The sequence below is a fragment of the Pristis pectinata genome, chromosome 1 (assembly GCF_009764475.1).
Source record: "Pristis pectinata isolate sPriPec2 chromosome 1, sPriPec2.1.pri, whole genome shotgun sequence".
NCBI classification, from domain to species: domain Eukaryota; kingdom Metazoa; phylum Chordata; class Chondrichthyes; order Rhinopristiformes; family Pristidae; genus Pristis; species Pristis pectinata.
In genome coordinates this window covers 113,918,407-113,939,473 of record NC_067405.1, presented here as the reverse complement: position 1 = coordinate 113,939,473, position 21,067 = coordinate 113,918,407, and the positions used below count along the sequence as shown (strand labels likewise).

The 21,067-nt window shown below is 40.2% G+C and overlaps 1 protein-coding gene across 1 annotated transcript in view; it reads right to left on the bottom strand.

Annotated features, from left to right (window-relative positions):
• wdhd1 (WD repeat and HMG-box DNA binding protein 1) overlaps positions 1 to 21,067 on the bottom strand; it is a 62,805-nt gene that overhangs the window by 24,082 nt on the left and 17,656 nt on the right. Inside the window, 10 exon segments of the mRNA XM_052016664.1 lie at positions 4,642 to 4,883; positions 8,498 to 8,682; positions 10,730 to 10,902; positions 13,219 to 13,276; positions 13,700 to 13,829; positions 15,948 to 16,054; positions 18,713 to 18,805; positions 19,548 to 19,643; positions 20,499 to 20,549; positions 20,813 to 20,924. Of these exon segments, the coding sequence (XP_051872624.1) occupies positions 4,642 to 4,883; positions 8,498 to 8,682; positions 10,730 to 10,902; positions 13,219 to 13,276; positions 13,700 to 13,829; positions 15,948 to 16,054; positions 18,713 to 18,805; positions 19,548 to 19,643; positions 20,499 to 20,549; positions 20,813 to 20,924 (1,247 nt within the window).

Sequence of the window (21,067 nt, the reverse complement as noted above, 5' to 3'; positions counted from 1 at the left end):
TGCCTATTCAGTTTTGGACTAATGAGCTAGACCGAAATGAGTCATTCTAAATCAATAAAACATAAAAACACCAAAATTTTACCTTTAAAACAGATGTAGACTTTACCACTTAGCTCTGTGACTTAAGAGGTATTATTTGTTATATCTTTTTCATTTTATTTCCATCGGCACACAGTAAACATGAGCCATGAACCTACACTTGCACCAATTTGCCTATTATCCTAGTATGATTTTAGAATTAGGTTTCTTTGCTAAGAAATACAATAACTAGTTTAGGATAATACTGCATCAAATAATGAAAGAGCATTTGCAATATCAACAAATGGCATAAAAGCCAAAGAGAATGAAAAATTACGATACTGAAACGTTGGCCTGCAATCAGCAAAACTAATTAATAGAGCTCTCTAGGTGTTAACAACTTCCATCTACGCTCAGCAACCTCAAAAAAATAATTGAAGCAGCAAGGCAGGCTGAACAGTATAATTTAACACATTGCATAGTGAACCAGTAATTCTTGCAAAACTGCAGATACTTAACAGGTATGATTTAAAATTGGTTTAGGAAATAATTTAGTGGAAATTATATAAATTATCCAAGGGCAAAAAGGCAAAAACTAAACAGAAGGGCTTGGCCAACTGAAACACAAGTACTTAGATCTATTGGTGGGTGAGCATTTGGGGGACAGTGACCATTGCTCCATAACCTTTAGAATTGTCATGGACAGGGATAGGAGCAAAGAGGACAGGAAGATACTTAATTGGGGAAAGGCGAATTATGAGGCTATAAGGCGAGAACTTGAGAGTGTAAATTGGGGTGACATTTTTGAAGGGAAGTGTACTATGGAGATGTGGTCAATGTTCAGGGATCTCTTGCAGGATGTTAGGGATAAATTTGTCCTGGTGAGGCAATGGTAGGGTGAAGGAACCGTGGGTGACGAGAGAGGTGGAACAACTAGTTAGGAAGAAGGCGGCAGCATACATAAGGTGTAAGCAGCAAGGCTCGGACAGGGCTCATGAGGAATTTAGAGTAGCAAGGAAGGAACTTAAGAAAGGGCTGAGGAAAGCGAGAAGGGGACATGAAAAGGCTTTGGCGAGTAGGGTTAAGGAGAATCCCAAGGCTTTTTTCTCATACGTGAAGAGCAGAAGGATGGCTAGGGTAAAGGTAGGTCCGATTAAAGACAAAGGTGGGAGGATGTGCCTGGAAGCTGTGGAAGTAGGTGAGGTTCTCAATGAATACTTCTCTTCAGTATTCACCAAGGAGAGGGCTCTTGATGATGCTGAGGACAGTGTTGGTAAGGGTAATGTTCTAGAGTATGTAGATATTAAGAGAGAGGATGTGTTGGAGTTGTTAGAAGATATTAGGACAGATAAGTCCCCAGGGCCTGACGGAATATTCCCCAGGCTGCCTCGTGAGGAGAGGGAGGAGATTGCTGAACTGTTGGTTAGGATCTTTGAGTCCTTGTTGTCAACGGCGATGGTACCGGAGGATTGGAGGGTGGCGAATGTTGTCCCCTTATTCAAGAAAGGTAGTAGGGATAGCCCAGGGAATTACAGGCCAGTGAGCCTTACGTCTGTGGTGGGTAAGCTGTTAGAAAGGATTCTGATAGGATCTGAGCATTTAGAGAATCATGGACTGATTAGGGACAGTCAGCATGGCTTTGTGAAGGGAAGATCTTGCCCCACAAGCCTGATAGGGTTCTTTGAGGTGACCAGGAAGATTGAAGAGGGTAGTGCAGTGGATGTGGTCTACATGGATTTTAGTAAGGCGTTTGACAAGGTTCCGCATGGTAGGCTTCTTCAGAAGGTCAGAGGCCAAGGGATCCAGGGAGGCATGGCCGTGTGGATTAGGAATTGGCTTGCCTGTAGAAAGCAGAGGGTTGTGGTGGAGGGAGTGCATTCGGATTGGAGGGCTGTGACTAGTGGTGTCCCACAGGGATTGGTTCTGGGACCTCTACTTTTTGTGATATTTATTAATGACTTAGATGAGGGGGTGGAAGGGTGGGTTAGCAAGTTTGCAGACGACACAAAGATTGGTGGTGTTGTGGATAATGTAAAGGGCTGTCGAAGCTTGCAGAGGGATATTGATAGGATGCAGAGCTGGGCTGACAAGTGGCAGACAGAGTTCAATCCGGAGAAGTGTGAGTTAGTACACTTTGGAAGGACAAACTCCAAGGCGGAGTACAAGGTAAATGGCAGGATTCTGGGCAGTGTGGAGGAGCAGAGGGATCTGGGGGTTCATATCCACAGATCACTGAAAGTCGCCTCACAGGTAGATAGGGTAGTTAAGAAAGCTTATGGGATGTTAGCTTTCATAAATCAGGGGATTGAGTTTAAGAGCTGCGAAGTGATGATGCAGCTTTACAAAACTCTGGTTAGGCCACACTTAGAGTACTGTGTCCTGTTCTGGTCGCCTCATTATAGGAAGGATGTGGAGGCGTTGGAAAGGGTGCAGAGGAGATTTACCAGGATGCTGCCTGGATTAGAGAGCATGGATTATGAGGAGAGACTAAAGGAGCTAGGGCTGTTCTCATTGGAGAGGAGGAGGATGAGGGGAGACATGATAGAGGTATACAAGATATTAAGAGGAATAGTTAGAGTGGACAGCCAGCGCCTCGTTTCCAGGGCACCAATGCTCAAAACAAGAGGACATGGCTTTAAGGTAATTGGGGGGGAAGTTCAAGGGAGATGTCAGAGGGAGGTTTTTCACCCAGAGAGTGGTTGGTGCATGGAATGCGCTGCCTGGGGTGGTGGTGGAGGCTTATATGCATAGATAAGCATATGGAGGAATTTAAGTTAGAGGGATATGTGGGAGGAAGGGGTTAGGTCGTCTTAGGTGTGGTTTGAAGGGTGGCACAACATGGTGGGCCGAAGGGCCTGTAATGTGCTGTATTGTTCTATAGTACTTAGGAAAGAGATACAATGGGGAACAGAATTATCCTGAAACATTTTAATGATTAGCTAATATGCATATTGTTCAGGGCCTCCATGCAGAAAACGTGGTTCAAGTGCCGAGGCCCTTCCTAATTTAGCGTTAAAGGTTTCCAGCAAGTGGGAGAAAGTGACTTTGTCTCAATTAGGAAAGGAGGAATGGGGAGGTTTTCAGTTCCACGGCTATTATTTTTATATTTAAAATAAACACGTGGGATATCCAGCAAGTCAATGGCAAAACCCTAACCCTTTTGAATATTAAAAATATGCAGTCTTGTTTCATTGACAATATTAAAGAGAACATGATTATCAACAGGGCCAAACTCCTCCAGTTTGCTGGAGGAGAGGGATAAAACAATGGCTTACTCCCATCTCCTACCTGTAACAAACTGAAAGACGATTAGCTGGAAAGTTTTCCATTGAAATTATTACTCCTCATCTTTAATTTTATGGTATTGATTGAACCTTGATACCGTGGTTATAGAGAAAACTGCATCTTAATTCTCAATAACCAAATCATAACTATTCAAAAGATCAAGAATATCAACGTATATAGAACTTGAGCAGTATGCAATTGGGACAATCAGCAAGGCAAATGATTGCACTTACTTAAAAGCAGGGTTTTTTGATTACATAATTCCCCACACTCCATCCAGATAAACACCAAGAAGAATCCTTGCCTTGTAGTGAAACACCCTGCTGAAGTCTTTGTATGGAAAAGGCAAAGACTGAAGGATGGAACAGATCTTCCCCCTTTAATACAGCTGGACAAGTAATTTCCAGACATTAATCTCAAATTTGTCTTTTAATAATTTGAACCACTCTGCCAATCTCAAATTTAAGTAATTTTCCAGATTTATGTTTTTTTTCCCTATACAAGTCATTTCTCAGACACTCCTGACCTATTATTGGTAAGGTGGGCCAGGACTTTAGGATGTTCAAATTTAGCAGGGTATTGGGATGTAAGTGAGATGGTCAAATAGATTGCACAAGGTTATAAAAGTTAGTTTGCTGAACAGTGGGTGAGGGAAAATGAAACACGTACACACCCATCCTGGCCTTTGAGTGGCTCTGCAATACTGTATTGCCTTATTGATCATCCCTTTACATTTATTCCCCTGGAAACCAGGCTACTGGAGTAAAAATGAACCATGCAGCTTAGAATGAAGATCTTTCTGAAAGTGGTTTGATTGCCCACCACTCAATCAGCCCAGGTCAGAAGCCGAAGTGGGTGCACTCTCATTTTTTTTCCTCCTCTATTAATGCTAATACTCAAAATTGGCATAACGTTGCTAAATTGAAAGGGCTATCTGTTCCTTCAAACCTTGCATAAATTGGGGGTGTTCCAACTTTTAAGAAATATTTATTTCTAATAATTTGTAACAAAGCACATAACTGAATAGACAAATATTAAAACTGGATTTGAAAGCTATAATATTCCAGCAACCAGTTCAGAGTGAGCAAAAATCCAAACCTTTGAGCTTCCCACTAGTGGTGTGGGAAACAGAAATGTGAATAAGATCTGATACTGTGCAGAGACACATACACACCCATACCATAAGGCATGTGATTACTTATTCAGAATTTTGCTACTCAAGTCTCAGGTGCTTGCTGCCGAATCTCAAACTGAAATGTCTAAATTTAAACGCAATTCATCCTCTGCAATAACCTCAACAAAAGGGCGCAATATGGATTCACAAGTTCAATACATTACCTTGGTGATAAGAGATCATCAGTTGCTCCCCATGTCCTGACATGGAGACCACAGGCCCCATTAGACTGAAGAGCTCCTTTTGGATACCACCGATGCTGAATATACGAACAATTAGAGCACTTGTCGAAACAGCAGCCCAACCTTGACCCAGACAAATAGCTTCAATGTTTTCATTGTCTGCCAGATCAACCATCCATTCTTTATTTGTGTCCCTGGAGTTGAAGTGAATACACTGCAGTGTGCTGATGGGTAGACAAAAAGCAGAATGTCTCAATATGCACAGTAACTTCCTTTAGAGTCATAGAGTACTACAACACAGAAACAGCCCCTTCAGCCCATCTAGTCCATGCTGGCCTGATTTTCTACCTAGTACCATCTACCTGCACCCGGACCATAGCCCTCCATGCCTCTCTCATCCATGCACCTATCCAAACTTCTCTTAAATGTTATAATTGAACCTGCATCCAGCACTTCTGCTGGCAGCTCATTCCACATTCGCACCACCCTCTGAGCGAAGTAGTTCCCCCTCAGATTCCCCTTAAATATTTCACCTTTCACCCGAAACCTATGCCTTCTAGTTCTACTCTCACCCAGCCTGAGGGGAAAAAGCCTGCATGCATTCACCATATCTATAGCCCTTGTAATTTTGTACACTTCTACAAGATCTCCCCTCATTCTCCTGCGTTCCAGGGAATAAAGTCCTAACCTATTCAACCTTTCCCAATAACTCAGGTCCTCAAGCCCTGGCAACATCCTTGTAAATTTTCTCTGCACTCTTAAACTCATTGATATCTTTCCTGTAGGTAGGTGACAAAAAATGCACATCATACTCCAAATTCGGTCTCACCAACATCTTATACAAATTCAACATAATATCCCAACTCCTGTACCCAATGCCCTGATTTATGAAGGCCAACATGCTAAAAGCTCTTTACGACCCTATCCACCTGCAATACCACTTTCAAGGAATTATGGATCTGTGTTCCCAAGTCCCTTTGTTCTACCGCACACCTCAGTGCCCTACTATTCACTGTGCAAGTCTTACCCAAAGTGCATCACCTCACACTTGTCTGCATCAAATTCCTTCTGCCATTTTTCAGCTTATTTTCCCAGCTGGTCCAGATCACTTTGCAAGCTTTGATAGCCTTCCTCACTGTTCACTATGCCTCCAATCTTGGTGTCATCTGCAAATTTACTGATTCAGTTTACCACATTATCATTTACATCATTAATATAGATGATAAACAACAACAGACCCAACACCAATCCTTGCGGCACACCACTAGTCACAGGCCTCCAATCAGAGAGACAGCCATCTACTACCACTCCCTGGCTTCTCCCACTAAGCCAACATTGAATCCAATTGACTACTTCATCCTGAATACCAAGTGACTTAACCCTCTGGGCCAGCCTCCTATGTAGGACTTTGTCAAAGGCCTTGCTAAAGTCCATGTAGACAACATCCACCACCTTCCCTTCATCAACCTTCCCAGTAACCTCCTCAAAAAACTATTAGATTGGATAGACATGACCTGCCATGCACAAAGCAATGCTGACTATCCCTAATCAGGCCCTGTCTATCCAAATACTTACATATCCTGTCCCTCAGAATACCTTCCAATAATTTACCCATGACTGACGTCAGGCTCACCGGCCTATAATTTCCTGGATTTAAATGAGGCAAGTGCAAAGGGATGCATTTTGGGAAGCTAAACCAGGGTAGGACATTCACAGTAAATGGCAGGGCCCTGTGGAGTGTTGTTGAACAGAGAGATCTTGGGATACAAGTACATAACTCCTTAAAAATGGCAAGACAGTTGGACGGGGTGGTGAAGGTGATATATGGCATGCTTGCCTTCATTAGTGAGGGCAATGGGGTTTAATACAAACAACATGCATTGGCATGAATGAGTTGGACGAAATGTCTTGTTTCCATGCTGTACGATTCTATGATCATTGCAGAAGTTCATCAGGATAGTGTCTGAGGCACAACCATCTCCAGCTGCTTCATCAATAACCTTATATTCATCATACATTCTAAAATTGAGATGTTTGCACAATATTTAACTGCTTCACAACTTCAGAAAATGAAATAGTTCGTGCCTGCATGCAACAAGACCTAAACAACAGGCAGATAAGTGACAAATAACACACAACTGCCAGGCAAAGACCATCTCCAACAAAAGAAAGCTTAACCCACCTACCCCGGCATTCAATAGCATTAATGTTGCCTCGCCCCCTTCCATCAACATCCTAGGGAATTTACCATTGAGCAGAAACAGAACTGGATGAGCCATGTAAATAATGTGGTTACATGAGCTGGTCAGAAGCTCTATATTAGATGGCAGGTTCCTCAAGTAACACTCAAAAACCATTCCACCATCTAAAAGGCATGCAGAAGTGTGATGGAATTTGCCTGGAAGAGTGCAGCTCCCACCAAGAGTGCCTGCTTGATTGGCACCCTATCCACCACCCTGAAGGCTCATTCCCTAAGCCACCAGCACTCTACGCTTGTAGATTGTGCAATCTACAAAACGTACAATGAATACTCACCTAGACAACACTGGCTGCACCTCCCAAATCCATGATCTCTACCATCAAGGAGGGGAAGACATTGATACCATCACCTGCAAGTTCCCCTCCAAGTTACACACTATCTGAATGGAAATGCACTGCCCTCACTGATGAAGGCAAGCATGCCATATATCACCTTCACCACCCCATCCAACTGTCTTGCCACTTTTAAGGAGTTTTGTACTTGTATCCCGAGATCTCTCTGTTCAACAACACTCCCCAGGGCCCTGCCATTTACTGTGAATGTCCTTCATTGTTGCTGGGTCTAAATCCTGGAACTGTGTTTGGGGGGGGGGGGGGGGGGTTGGTGGGGTATACCTTACACATTTCAACATTGCAAAGCAGTTTGCTACCATCTTCTCAAGTTCAGCTAGGGACATATAATAAATGATGGCCATACCAATGACACACACATCCTGAAAAAAGAAAATTGTCACATCCTGACAACTAGACCAGTGCCCTCAGGCCTGCCAACAAACCTCCTGCTCCAACTTCAATTCATCTCAAAATTTCTCTCCCAATACTGCAAACATTCCACTGATGCGCCAATGCCTTCCTGCTGATCTTTACTGATTCTTGATCTCCCAACATCTCAACTTGAAATTCACATCCTTGCAATTAACACTCTTGACTGCCTTGCACTCCCCATCTCAGTATTATCTATTATCCACCCTCAATTTCTCCATTCCTTTTAGTCCAGACTCTTGTACTTCTCTTTATTATGGCAGGATCAATTGTGCTCACTGAAATCTGCTTCTTTCAGCCAAGCTTGAAGGATAAGGGGATGTGTATCTAAGAACACTAGTACTTCTGAATTCCTTTCTAAGTCACACTCCTTCCACAGTTGGAATATATTATTGTCATTTCTTAACCATCACTGGATTAAAATTCTGAACTCTTTCCCTACCAGTACTTTCACCACACACCACCCAGGCTCAAAGTTCATCTTCTCAAGGATAATTATTCATGGGAAATAAATGTCTTGCCAGAAATGTACACATCCATGAATGAATTTTAATATAAACCTAGATGTCCTGAAATTTTGTATTGCTCAGGGAAATTATTAACACAAGTGTTCAAATAGAATTGTTGGTTAGATTCGGCCTACAGGCTGAACATTTGACATTGTCAATGAAGAGAATATTTACTAATTGCAACCACTTAATAAAAATTCAAGAGTGTATCATCCAACCTAAATCTCTTGATGGTAATGAGTACAGTTAAAACAGACCAATGAAGATTTTTAAAAGATGACTAAAACCTCCCTTCCTCTGCAACTTACCTGGGATGTTCATCAGATTTTGCACAGGCCAACAGCACTGCTTCATGCGATAAATCAGCCATGGTGTGATTAAGAACATTACTCAAATGAATTGCATGATGTAGAGAGGTATCATGGAATTCTACATCTATGGCATTATCTTGATCATCACTGTAGCAGCGAATAATACCAATGGAATTCCACACCTGAAAAAAAAGTGTTACATTAAAATAGTGACCCAAAGTTAACAGTACTTGAAACAAAAATGAAAAGAGTGGCCTTTGTTAAGCGCAAATCAATTTCTTACACAACTTTATGGACAATACAGCATTTAAACTATTGTAGCATTGCATTTTCAACTGGAACAGAACTTCAAACCATCTTAACATAAAGCAAACAAACATGACAATAGCTCCATGACTATACTGTCAAATATAAATCTCCTTCACTCATTTATTGCAAACTGCTTTATCATATCCATAACACGAAAGGGGATGATCATGTATTATGCAAGTAAAATGCTATTTTTATATAGAACTCCCAAAAACGTGCAGTCAGCAGTACTTGCTACTCAATAACACACATCCAAAATATTGTTCTGGCCCATCTGCTCTCTACCATCTACATTAATGAGCAAATCAACATAGTTTTATCAACACCTCAGACCTAGCAAATGTCCTGCCACTTTGTCCAAACATAGTTTAAGAAATACACTAATACCATGCTGCTTATCTCCATCAACTAAGTCATTATAAAAAAAAAACTGCAGGTCTGCCTCTTCCAATAAGCTCAGTTGTGATGCAACTAAAAGCTAAATGTGAACTGAAGAGCCATCAATCTCATTCAACACACAAACTCAATTTACAACAGAATCACAATGAAATGTGCACTCACACTAGATCCATACTGAGAAGGTTTCAGTGCCCCAAACAACATTATTCAGATGCTTGTAAAAGTGATTGGGAGGGGTGGCCATTTGCACACTCATTCACAATTGAAGAAAATATCTTTGGTCTAAATTACACGTTGTAGACTAAGCTTGTTCAGTAAGGGAATGCTTTGCCCAAGTCAAAAAAAAAATCTGGTGTTGAATGGTCACTGCAGAATCATGAATGACTGCCTTAAACCATCAAAGGTCAACAGCATGGACATTCTCAGTGGAATAGCATCACCAGACATCTAGAGATCAATGGGCAGCCAATAAGTAAACAACAAACAATTACCATACACAAGAAAACCACCAGAAGTCAAGCAATAGCTTGCTCCTGCCAACACTAGGAACCAGCCCTAGCCATAAAAGTACGAGAGGAGTTGTGACAGGTATGACTTTGCAGACCTCAACAATGAGTTCAATTTGGGCACTAGAGCAACTAAGCAGCTTCCTGCAGAAGCAGAGGAAATATGAATCACATGCAAGGCACTAAACTGCCTCCATAACCCAAATGGCCAATCATTCAATGGAATTGCAATATGCAATACCTTTTGGTGTGTCCTCTGCTTATTGCCTACACACATTTGGAGATCTGGCAGAGGAACACAGGTGAGCTTCGTATTATGACCAAAATGGAAAAATCACTGACTTTGAAGGATGGACGTGAGAAGATGATCTTTCACTCTGATCGGCTTTTGAAACTCTTGAAAGAAAGTTTCTTAAATATTACAAAACTGTGACATCATAACCCATTGGCTTTAATTAGCATCTTCTTTAAAATTGCTATCAAGGAACAAATTTAAAGTGGGAGAATCGAGAACTAGGAGTTACTGTTTAAGAGTAGGGGATCATCCAATTAAGACATACGACGCAAAGTTTTTCCTCTCAGGGAATTGTTAGATTTTGGAACCCTCATCCTCACAGGCAGTGGAAGCAGTCTTTGACTACTTAAGACCGAGGTAGATAGGTCCTTAATATGAAAGGGTTGAAAGGTTTCCAGGGTAAAAAGGAATGCAGAATTGAGTTTTTAAGGAGATCAGTCTTGATTTTATTAGATAGTTGGCCTACTTCTACTCCTATTTTGTATGTTTGGATTTGCACCCACTTGGCAAAGTTGATAGTAGTCAGGAGTGAAGGGTCAGCTCATTCAATATTCTGCACCCAGAAAAGGAAAGTCCAGTCAAGCAGGCACCAAAGGCAGCAAGTCCAACCAAAGGGCCAGGTCTAGCACAATCCAGTCCCACATTACTCATGGGATGTTTCATTACTATGTATTTCATATTTAAGATGCCTGAACAAAGTTCACCAGCAATGGTGCTTACCATGAACCGATGTGAGAGGTGAGAGGGTGTGGAACAAGGCTGAAAAGGCTTTTGCTTTGGTGTTGGCAATGGTCCAGAGTATCCAACAGAAATCGGTGCTGCTCGTGGAATACTAGCGTGGTCATCATCATCATCATCAGCCACTTTATCCAGATGGGTGGGAGATCCAATATCTGAAAGAAATTTATAAAAATGTTAAAAATGTGATTGAAACATCCCCTTGCTTCACCCTCTGCACTATTACAAAATATATATATATATAAAAAAAAATCAGGTGTTTATGTTAACTGTAGTCTCAAATAAATAAATTATTTTTGTTCTTATTAAATGTTGACATTAACAGCACAAGGGATTGAAATATTTTCCTTTGTTAAGGCATCAAATACTTCAAGGCATACTACAGTTTGAAACTCTCTAGTCCGGCACACCTGGGACCTGACCAGTGCCAGACCACACAAATTTGCCCCCCAATCATTTCCTCTGAGGAGAACTGTTCTTAAGTACAGGTGACCCCCATGTTATAGCCATTTGGGTAACAGAATTTTGTCCTTACAGAATTCACAAATCACTACCCAAAATTTTGAAATACAAAATAAATTCTGCACTCATGAAATTTATGTGGAAAAGAATTAACAATTTTTTTTTTCCAACTTGCATTTCTTGACAGATGTGCAAATGAAACAGCTTCACTTATGAGAAAAAAAATCCCCTCCCTCCCCTCCCCCCCAAATCATCACCTGATATTTGTGTGGTACAAATGTTACCGACTACATCACTGCATACCTGAATATTATCTAGGTCTTGTGCACAGAAGGTATGGATTGCCCCCATTTCTGAGGAGTTTCAAATAGAAGTGACTATCATGGAATCTAAGCAAACATCCCCATTTCTGGCCTTTTGAGGGAAAAGGTCATAGATGAAGCAGCTGAAGATGTTGAGCCCAGGGACAGTGCCCTTTTGAACACCAGCAGTGATGTCCTGCAACTATGATGCTTCATCTTCGACAACTACACCTATGCACAAGGTAGGACTCCAACTAAGCCTTTTCCCTCGATGCCCGTTGACTTCAATTTGACCGGGCCTCCCCAATACCCAAATTGGGTCAAATGCTGTTTTGCTGTCAAGGGCAGTTACTCTCACCTCACTTCTGGCATTCAAATCTTAGGTCCACATTTGGGACCATGGTTGTGATGGGATTAGCAGCCATAGTCCTGGTGAAGCCCAAACTAAGCAACAGTCAGCAAGTGCCTTATCATAGCAAATTAGCATAACTTTCTGTCACTTTGTTGGTGATAGAGAAAACACCAATCAGATGGTTATTAGATAGATTAGATTGGTCCTGCTTTTGGGACAAGACATACTTGGGTAATTTTCCAACATTACTGAACAGTTACCAACAATGAAATCAATGGGTATCAAGGGGGATTAAAAAAAACACTCCACTGTTAGAGTCCTACCTCACTCATAGGTAAATGTATTGGCATAACCTAGCTAGAGGGGTAGCTAGTTCTGGAGTACCAATCTTCAATATTGTTGCCAGAACATCAACCTACCATCACTGAGAATAGGGATGTTCCTGAAGTCTTCTCCCTCCATTAGCTGTTTAATTATCCATCATCATTTATGACTAGATTTGCCAGAACAAACAGAGCTTGCATCTGATTCTTATGGGTGCGATATTATTAGCTCTGTCTATTGTTTAGTTATCCATGTAGTGCTGTATTGCAACTTCACCAGGCTAGCACCTTGCTTTTGGTACAACTGGTGCTACCCTGGCATGGTCCTACACACTCCTCTTTGGAACCAAGTACAATTGTTGGGCTTGATTATAATGGCATAGTGCTAGGCCCATGGTGTTATAGATTATGGCATTCCATATTTTCCTAGCTAAGGGTCTACAGCACCTCATGGATGATCGATTTTGAGCTACCATATCTGTCCTGGTTCTGCCACACATCACAATCAAAGTATCCTTGCTGCTAAGTCATTTGTCTAACCTCTTTTCTTAATAATTACCAAATATTTTCAAACCAGGAACAGGAAGTACACATTCCTACAACAAAAGTTGTGCTCAGCTGTGCTTTAAAAACAGCGGAGTTTTCTAATATAAGGGAACAGCAAATATCTCTTACAGATATAGGTGGATGGATTTTTTTTCCCCTTTAAAAAGGATCGTTAAAAAGCCCTATTCATGATTGCCTTTAATTAAAAAAAAGGCACATCAAGTTTACTATTCTTCACCATTGCAGCTTAAATTATCATGAATGATAAAAATAAACAAAAGAAGCCAAAAGGATGGATGCATTTTATATTTTCACTACAGAAATCATTGCTTATTCATACCATGAGAGTTATCATCTTCAATTGCCCGATGATATCTAGACGTGTTGACTATGCCCATCACATTGTCATCTTCGTCCTCCTCATCCGCTAATGGATGCCTTATGGCGATGGCTGTGACAAATATGTTTCTTTTGTTGTCAAGTCACCACTTTCTTCATCAAACAAATCATCCAGCGTAGTAGCAGAAGAATGTGAAGCCAATCCCTAAATTTAAAAAAAATCCATAAATGTATAGTAAATGAATTCAGCTGAAATATTTGAATCATTAAGTAAGTATTTTTTAAAGAACAAGCAATAAAATCAAACATGCTTATACAAAGACAGCAAAAGCACTTTAGAGTGTTGAAACAAACATTTGTTACAGCAGGTAATTCACTGAATAATTTTCTTCCATCAGAGGAACAGAGCAGTAGTAACACATGTACTTAGAGGTGCAGGCACAAATATACACAAGTAATATTATGAAAATGCATTTAATACAAAGATAATTAAGTTAGGTGCTTTGACTTTATCTACCATTGGCCACCACTTCGCAGTAGCATACTTTTAAAAAAAGACAGAAGGCATGACAAACCACAAAATTACAAAAGAACTACAACACCTCTGTTAACATTGTTTTGTACTTACTTTACTACCAACATCTGCCAAAATCCCTTCAAACATCCCCAAATTTCCTTCAGAATCGGTATATGCTATATTTCCTTTTAAAGGGTGCCATGCCATTGCACATATTCGATGAGCCTTCTCATGCCGCAGCCTAAGGAAACACATTTCCTAATGCTTAATATATCACATTTAACGTTTATTAGCCCTTTTGTAGACAGTAAATAGACACACTGCAGAAAAAGTAGTTTTATTGATGAAATGGCTACAGTATTCCACAGGGAATTTAGAGACAAATTCTGTATAGTACTTTGACAGAATTTTCATTTAACAATATTAACATCTTAAAGTGCAAAGTGAAGGACAGTGATCGCCTCCCAAGTGTTGAGCTATTAAACTAAAAGGTTTGGAAAAAGCGATGCTGAGGAAGTGAAATACATTTTATTAAGGAATGAGGCTTGGAGTTGCAGGGAGTGAAAGGTGGTAGGTGGGTGGGGGTGGTAATGTGGAAGATCACATTCCCCTCTCATATATCTAGCAGCAACCAAGTGAAGTGGCAAAATCCTCTGCCTATTATCACAAGAACAAAGAGCTGGAAGGAAGGTTCTGTGCAAAAAACTGTTCTTTATTCTACCACCCAATCCCAACTCAAAAGATATTTGTATGCCCCCACCTTCTGTTATTAAGTTTGCTCGATCGGGTTTAAAGAAAGCAAACAGGTAACTACATCTTTACCAATATGGAGAATTAGTTGGTGACTTCAATCTAGAATGAAGAGGTAAAGTCTTGTAGAAAGTCATGGGCAAAACCACACCATGTCAATGAGGCTAAGATGATTCAAATATCAAGAAATTGAGCAAGTAAACTGCTTTTGTTCTAATCATTTATAAGTACTTTAGCAATAATCTTTGATGACATTAAACATTTAGTATAGTCATTTTGTAGTTAACAGCAGTTCTTGGGATTATTTTAAATATTTTAAGAACATTTGAATTATGCCATAAAAGTGTTACTTTTTTTTCTGTAGCAAATTATCATAAGTTGATGTACAAAAGACCAAAGCAAGGGTTCAAAGATTCATGACACCCCAATCAGACCCCCCAGTTCTTCCCCATCTCCATCTGAAATGAGTGAACACATATTTTGAAACTAGGCCCCCATTTCTTGATATCCCCATAAGGGAAAACATCTCAGAATCCATCCTGTCAATCCCTCTCGGAATCTTATGTTTCAATAAGATCATCCTTTCATTTTTCTATATTCTAATGAGTACATGTCCAATTTGCTCAACTTTTCCTTATACATCAATTCCTTTAACACAGAAATTGTCTGCATTTCCTTCAAAGCAAGCAAATACTTTCTTAGATAGGAAGACTAAAACTGTACACAGTACTCCAGGTGCAGTCTCACCATGGCTCTGTAAATTTACAAAAAAAAATTCCTTATTTTTTATATATACTCAATAATCCAAGCAATAAAGGGCAACACTCCATTAGCTTTCCTCCTGACTTGCTGTGCCTGCATACTTGAGCACTTCATGAATTTGGAGCCCCAGATCCACTTGCAATGCAACATTTTGCAGTATCACTCTGTTTAAATAATAATTTGCTTTTTCATTCTTCCTTCCCAAATGGTTAATATCACATTTTTCCAACTTACATTCCATCTAGCAACCTCTTGCCCATTCACTCAACCTACCTATATCCCTTTGCAAGCTCTGTGATTTCCTTACAACCTGTTAACCCACTTGTTTTTGTACAATCATCAAATTTGGCTGAAGTACATTGAAGTCCTTTTATCCAGGTCATCATTATAGATTATATATGGTTGAGGCCCCAGCACTGATCTATATACCACCCCACGAGATGCTGGCTGCCAATCTGAAAATGACCCACTTATCACTACTCATAGCTTTGTCGTTAAGTGGTCAACCCTCACCCTTGCCATTACACATTCCCAACCACTCATTATGTGAGTATCCACAACCCTTTGGAGCAGAGAGGAAAAAAAAACTTTCTCACCTTGTCTCAATCCTTTACTCTCGGGGTTAGCACACAGCCCCAAATATGGAGGTTTCCAGGAAGGGGAAACAGCTTCACAATATCTACTGTCAAGCTCTTTATATATATTATAGATTTCAGATAAAGTTTTAAGCAATTGCCCAGATTTCTATTAGCAATAGAAGGGAATATGACCATTGCGCAAATCAGTGCGAGGTAGTATCCCAAACTCACAAGTTATAACAAAGTTTCACAAATTAAGAGTATTATACCTTTCTACACATTTTTTGGTCTGTACATTCCATACTGCCATAGATCCATCAATACTCCCAGCAGCCACATAATCACCACATGGAGACCATGATACAACACTTAAGGGCTGGAGAAAAAAAAGGGAAGAAAATTCTTTAATTTAATCTTTTCAAACAATACATTAATATCTATCATGCTTTACAATAATATTTGTGTAATCAATGAAATAACCCTTTCAAATCAATTAGCAAGAATACTTTAAAGCACATTTCCTCCAAAAAAAGAAATACTTCCCTAATTTTATTTTTTAAAACATTGAGATTTTTCTATGATATTCATAGAATACTACAGCACAGAAGCAGGCCCTTCGGCCCATCTAGTCCATGCCGACCTGATCTTCTGCGTAGTCCCATCTACCTGCATCTGGACCATATCCCTCCAAACCCCTCCCATCCATGTACCTATCCAAACTTCTCTTAAATGTTACAATTGAATCTGCATCCACCACTTCTGCTGGCAGCTCATTCCACACTCGCACCACCCTGAGTGAAGTAGTTCCCCCTCAGATTCCCCTTAAATATTTCACCTTTCACCTGAAACCTATGTCCTCCCGTTCTAGTCTCACCCAACCTGAGGGGAAAAAGCATGCATGCATTCAGCATTCACCCCATCTATACCCCTCATAATTTTGTATAGCTCAATAAGATCTCCCCTCATTCTCCTGCGTTCCAGGGAATAAAGTCCTAACCTATTCAACCTTTTCCAATAACTCAGGTCCTCAGCCCTGGCAACATCCTTGTAAATTTTCTCTGCACCCTTAAACTCATTGATATCTTTCCTGTAGGTAGGTGACCAAAACTGCACACCATACTCCAAATTCGGCCTCACCAACATCTTATACAACTTCAACATAATATCCCAACTCCTGTACTCAGTGCCTTGATTTATGAAGGCCAAAGTGCCAAAAGCTCTCCTTACAACCCCATCTACCTGTGACACAACTTTCAAGGAATTATGGATCTGTGTTCCCAAGTCCCTTTGTTCTACTGCACACCTCAGAGCCCTACTGTTCACTGTGTCTTACCCTGGTTTGTCCTCCCAAAGTGCATCACCTCACACTTATCTGCATTGAATTCCATCTGCCATTTTTCAGCCCATTTTCCTAGCTGGTCAAGATCAAGCAGCAAGCTTTGACAGCCTTCCTCACTGTCCACTACAACCCCAATCTTGGTGTCATCCGCAAATTGGCTCATCCAGTTTACCACATCATCATTTAAATCATTAATATAGATAATAAACAACAACAGACCCAGCACCAATCCCATAAAACAATTCAGGCCCTTCGGCCCACCACATTGTGCCACCCTTCAAACACCAAAGACTAACTAACCCCTTCCTCCCACATATCCCTCTATCTTAAATTCCTCCATATGTTTATCTAAATGGAACCATAGTGTGCAGCAAGCTTTGACAGCCTTCCTCACTGTCCACTACAACCCTAATCTTGGTGTCATCCGCAAATTGGCTCATCCAGTTTACCACATCATCATTTAAATCATTAATATTGATAATAAACAACAACAGACCCAGCACCAATCCCATAAAACAATTCAGGCCCTTCAGCCCACCACATTGTGCCACCCTTCAAACCACACCAAAGACTACCTAACCCCTTCCTCCCACATATCCCTCTCTTAAATTCCTCCATACGTTTATCTAAATAGAACCATAGTGTGGCACACCACTAGTCACAGGCCTCCAGTCAGAGAGACAACCATCTACTACCTCTCTCTGGCTTCTCCCACCAAGCCAATGTTGAATCCAATTGACTACTTCATCCTGAATGCCATGCAACTTAACCTTCTGGAGCAGCCTCCCATGTAGGACTTTGTCAAAGGACTTGCTAAAGTCCATGTAGACAACGTCCACCGCCTTTCCCTCATCGACCTTCTTGGTAAGATTGGTTAGACATGACCTACCGCACACAAAGCCAAGTTGACTATCCTAATCAGGCCTTATCTATCCAAATACTTATGTATCCTGTCCCTTAGAACATCTTCCAATAATTTACCCACAAATGACGACAGGCTCACTGGCCTATAATTTCCTGGCTTATTCTTAGAGCCTTTCTTGAACAACAGAACAACATTAGCTATCCTCCAATCTTCTGGCACCTCACCCATGGCAAAGTACATTTTAAATATCTCTGCCAGGGCCCTTGCAATTTCTGTACTAGCCTCCCACAAGGTCCAAGGGGGACACCTTGTCTGGCCCTAGGGATTTATCCACCTTCATTCGCTTCAAGACAGCCAGCATCTCCTCTTCTGTAATCTGGATACAGTCCATGACCCCACTACTCTTTTGCCTCAGTTCTATAGTCTCTGTGTCTGTCTCCAGAGTAAATATGGATGCAAAAAATTCATTTAAGATCACCCTCATATCTTTTGGTTCCATGCATAGATGACCATGCCGATCTTCAAGAGGACCAATTTTGTCCCTTGCTACCCTTTTGCTCTTAATATAGCTGTAGAAACCCTTGGGATTCTCTTTTGCCCTGTCTGCCAGAACAACCTCATGCCCTCTTTTTGCCCTCCTGATTTCTCTCTTAAATGTTCTCTTGTATTCAAGACACTAATTCTATTCTTTATTAGATATTCAATATTTATCATCAAGTTATTTTAAACTGTTCCTGCTTCATGAAATGCTTTTCCCAGTGTATTGCATGCATATATTTTTCTGTTGTTAATTCCACGAGAGCTGCTCTCTATTTTAATATAAAACTTACCATCGTAATGCTGTCGTCTGAAAGATTGGCAACATTTTCCCAGGATTTTCTTTCATACAGTTTTACAGCATTTTCTACTGGAACAGCCAAGAACTACGTGCATGAACCAAACAGAGAATAAAAAGTTACGCTGAAGAAAACTTTCGAGCTATGCATCTATCTTGTTAATTATCAAAATATAATAACAAAAATCTGTTCTGTCTCCATTCCTTTCACATAGTTTTAAAGTTTATCAGATCAGTACTGTAGAAACCAATCATCATGCTTCTAGTATAGTGCACATTATTTAAGATTGACGATTTGCAGTAAAGACATTCTGCTTAGAGAACCAGTTTCCACTTATGCACATTAGCAATATCCCACTTTGACTTACAACCTGGTTCAGATGAACAACCATCAAAACAGAGAAATCGCAAACTATAATACTGAGCATTTGGGACAACTTGTCAGAACCTAACTTGTCTAATCAGCATCATTCTTCTCAGAGTATTTGTTGCACCAGAAGAGTAGGAATAAACCCAGCCCTCAGTGACACGTCTATCACTCCACAATCCATCAATGATTTAACCTGGCCGTGAGCCAACAAAAGCTTTATTTAATCAAAAAGAAATTAGCTCTGTACTTTAAAATCAGCGAATCAAACACATGTAAATATAACTTATGGACCATTTTATTTGTTCCTTTAGTATCAGACAATTAACCTCTAATTTCTTGAATTCAACTTATTCCAAGATTAAATTCCTAAGCATTAAATTCTGATCTTTATTGTGTACCTTCTGAAAAAACATTCTTCAGCTCAATTTGAAACTAGATCTGTGTGAGGATGTTCATTTACCTTTCCAGTCTTTGGTTGCCACTCAAGTCTACAGATGGACGTAGCACGGTTCACCTCATTGAACTTGGTTAGCAGTGACCAACTTGACACAAGTGTCTACAAAGTAGAAAAATACTTTAAACGATGATTGCCAGACCTATCAAACATATTTCTGTTGTAAACCACATTTAAGCAATTCTGAAATGAAAATTTCTTTTCATGAAGGAGGTTCGGCACGTCACTGAACACTAACAAACTTCTACAGATGTACTGTTGAAAGCTTCCTGATTGGTTGCATCATGGACTGAATGGCAATTCCAATGCACGGAACGCAAGGTGCTGCAAAGAGTAGTGGACTCAGCCCAATACATCATGGGCACATCCCTCCCCAAGATTGGTAGTATCTACAAGGCGGCAATATCGATCATCAAAGATCCCTACCATCTGGCCCATGCCATCTTCTCGCAGCTACCATTGGGCAGGAGGTACAGAAGCCTGAAGACCCACAGCACAAGGTTCAAGAACAGCTACATCCCCTCAACTATTCGGTTCTTCAACCAACCTGCATATCCCTAATCACTACCTCAGTATAGCAACACGATGACCACTTTGCACTACAATGGACTTTAATTTTTTTTGTTCTAATTGTGTTCCTTCTTGTAAAAGCTGTGTGTAATCTATGTTTAATTTATACTATTCTTGTGAATTTTGTGTATTGGATGCTATGTACCTGTGATGCTGCTGCAAGTAAGTTTTTCATTGCACCTGTGCATATATGTACTTGTGCATATGACAATAAATTCAACTTTGAATTGGGCTAGGACGTGGACTTCTCAACCTCAATGCAAGCGTCAAATCATAATTTTTGTTCCTAACATTTTAAAGAACAATAACAAAAATGGTATTTTCATTCCTTGTACTGGTCTCAATCTACAGTCACATAACGTTAGTCATAAGACTTATCCAACTGACCTGATCAGCAATTTTCCAAACACAAACTGATCCATCACAGCTGGAGGAAGCCTGTAAAATGAAACACCTTGAGATTATTATGGACCAAGCCATTTAAATATTAACCTGCACAAAACAATTGTAAATATTGCACGCTGCTATCATCTAAAATATCAAAAATACCAAAAGCATAGTTTTGAACTTTTAATCCAAAAGCAAATATTGTAAATCTATTCAGGCCATATTATAAAATATACTACAATTATTCCATGGCCAACTAATTTCAAGTTGCTACTACGAATTTTATGTGGATCAAGTTATGTTAAGTTTATTACCAGAAACACATCCTTTGGATCAAAAGCAACACTGAGAATAGGGCCATCATGACCTCGAATTGTCTTCTGTTGACTATTGTCCTTAATCTCAATGATCTTTACCATAAAATCACTGCAAGTTAAAGACACAACACAAAATTTGAAATATGAATGTTGCTTCAAATTTAAGAAAAAGATAATGAGAACATAAGAAATAGCAGGAGTAAGCTGTTTAGTTTACTATGCTAACTGCAATGAGATCAGAGCTGATCTTGT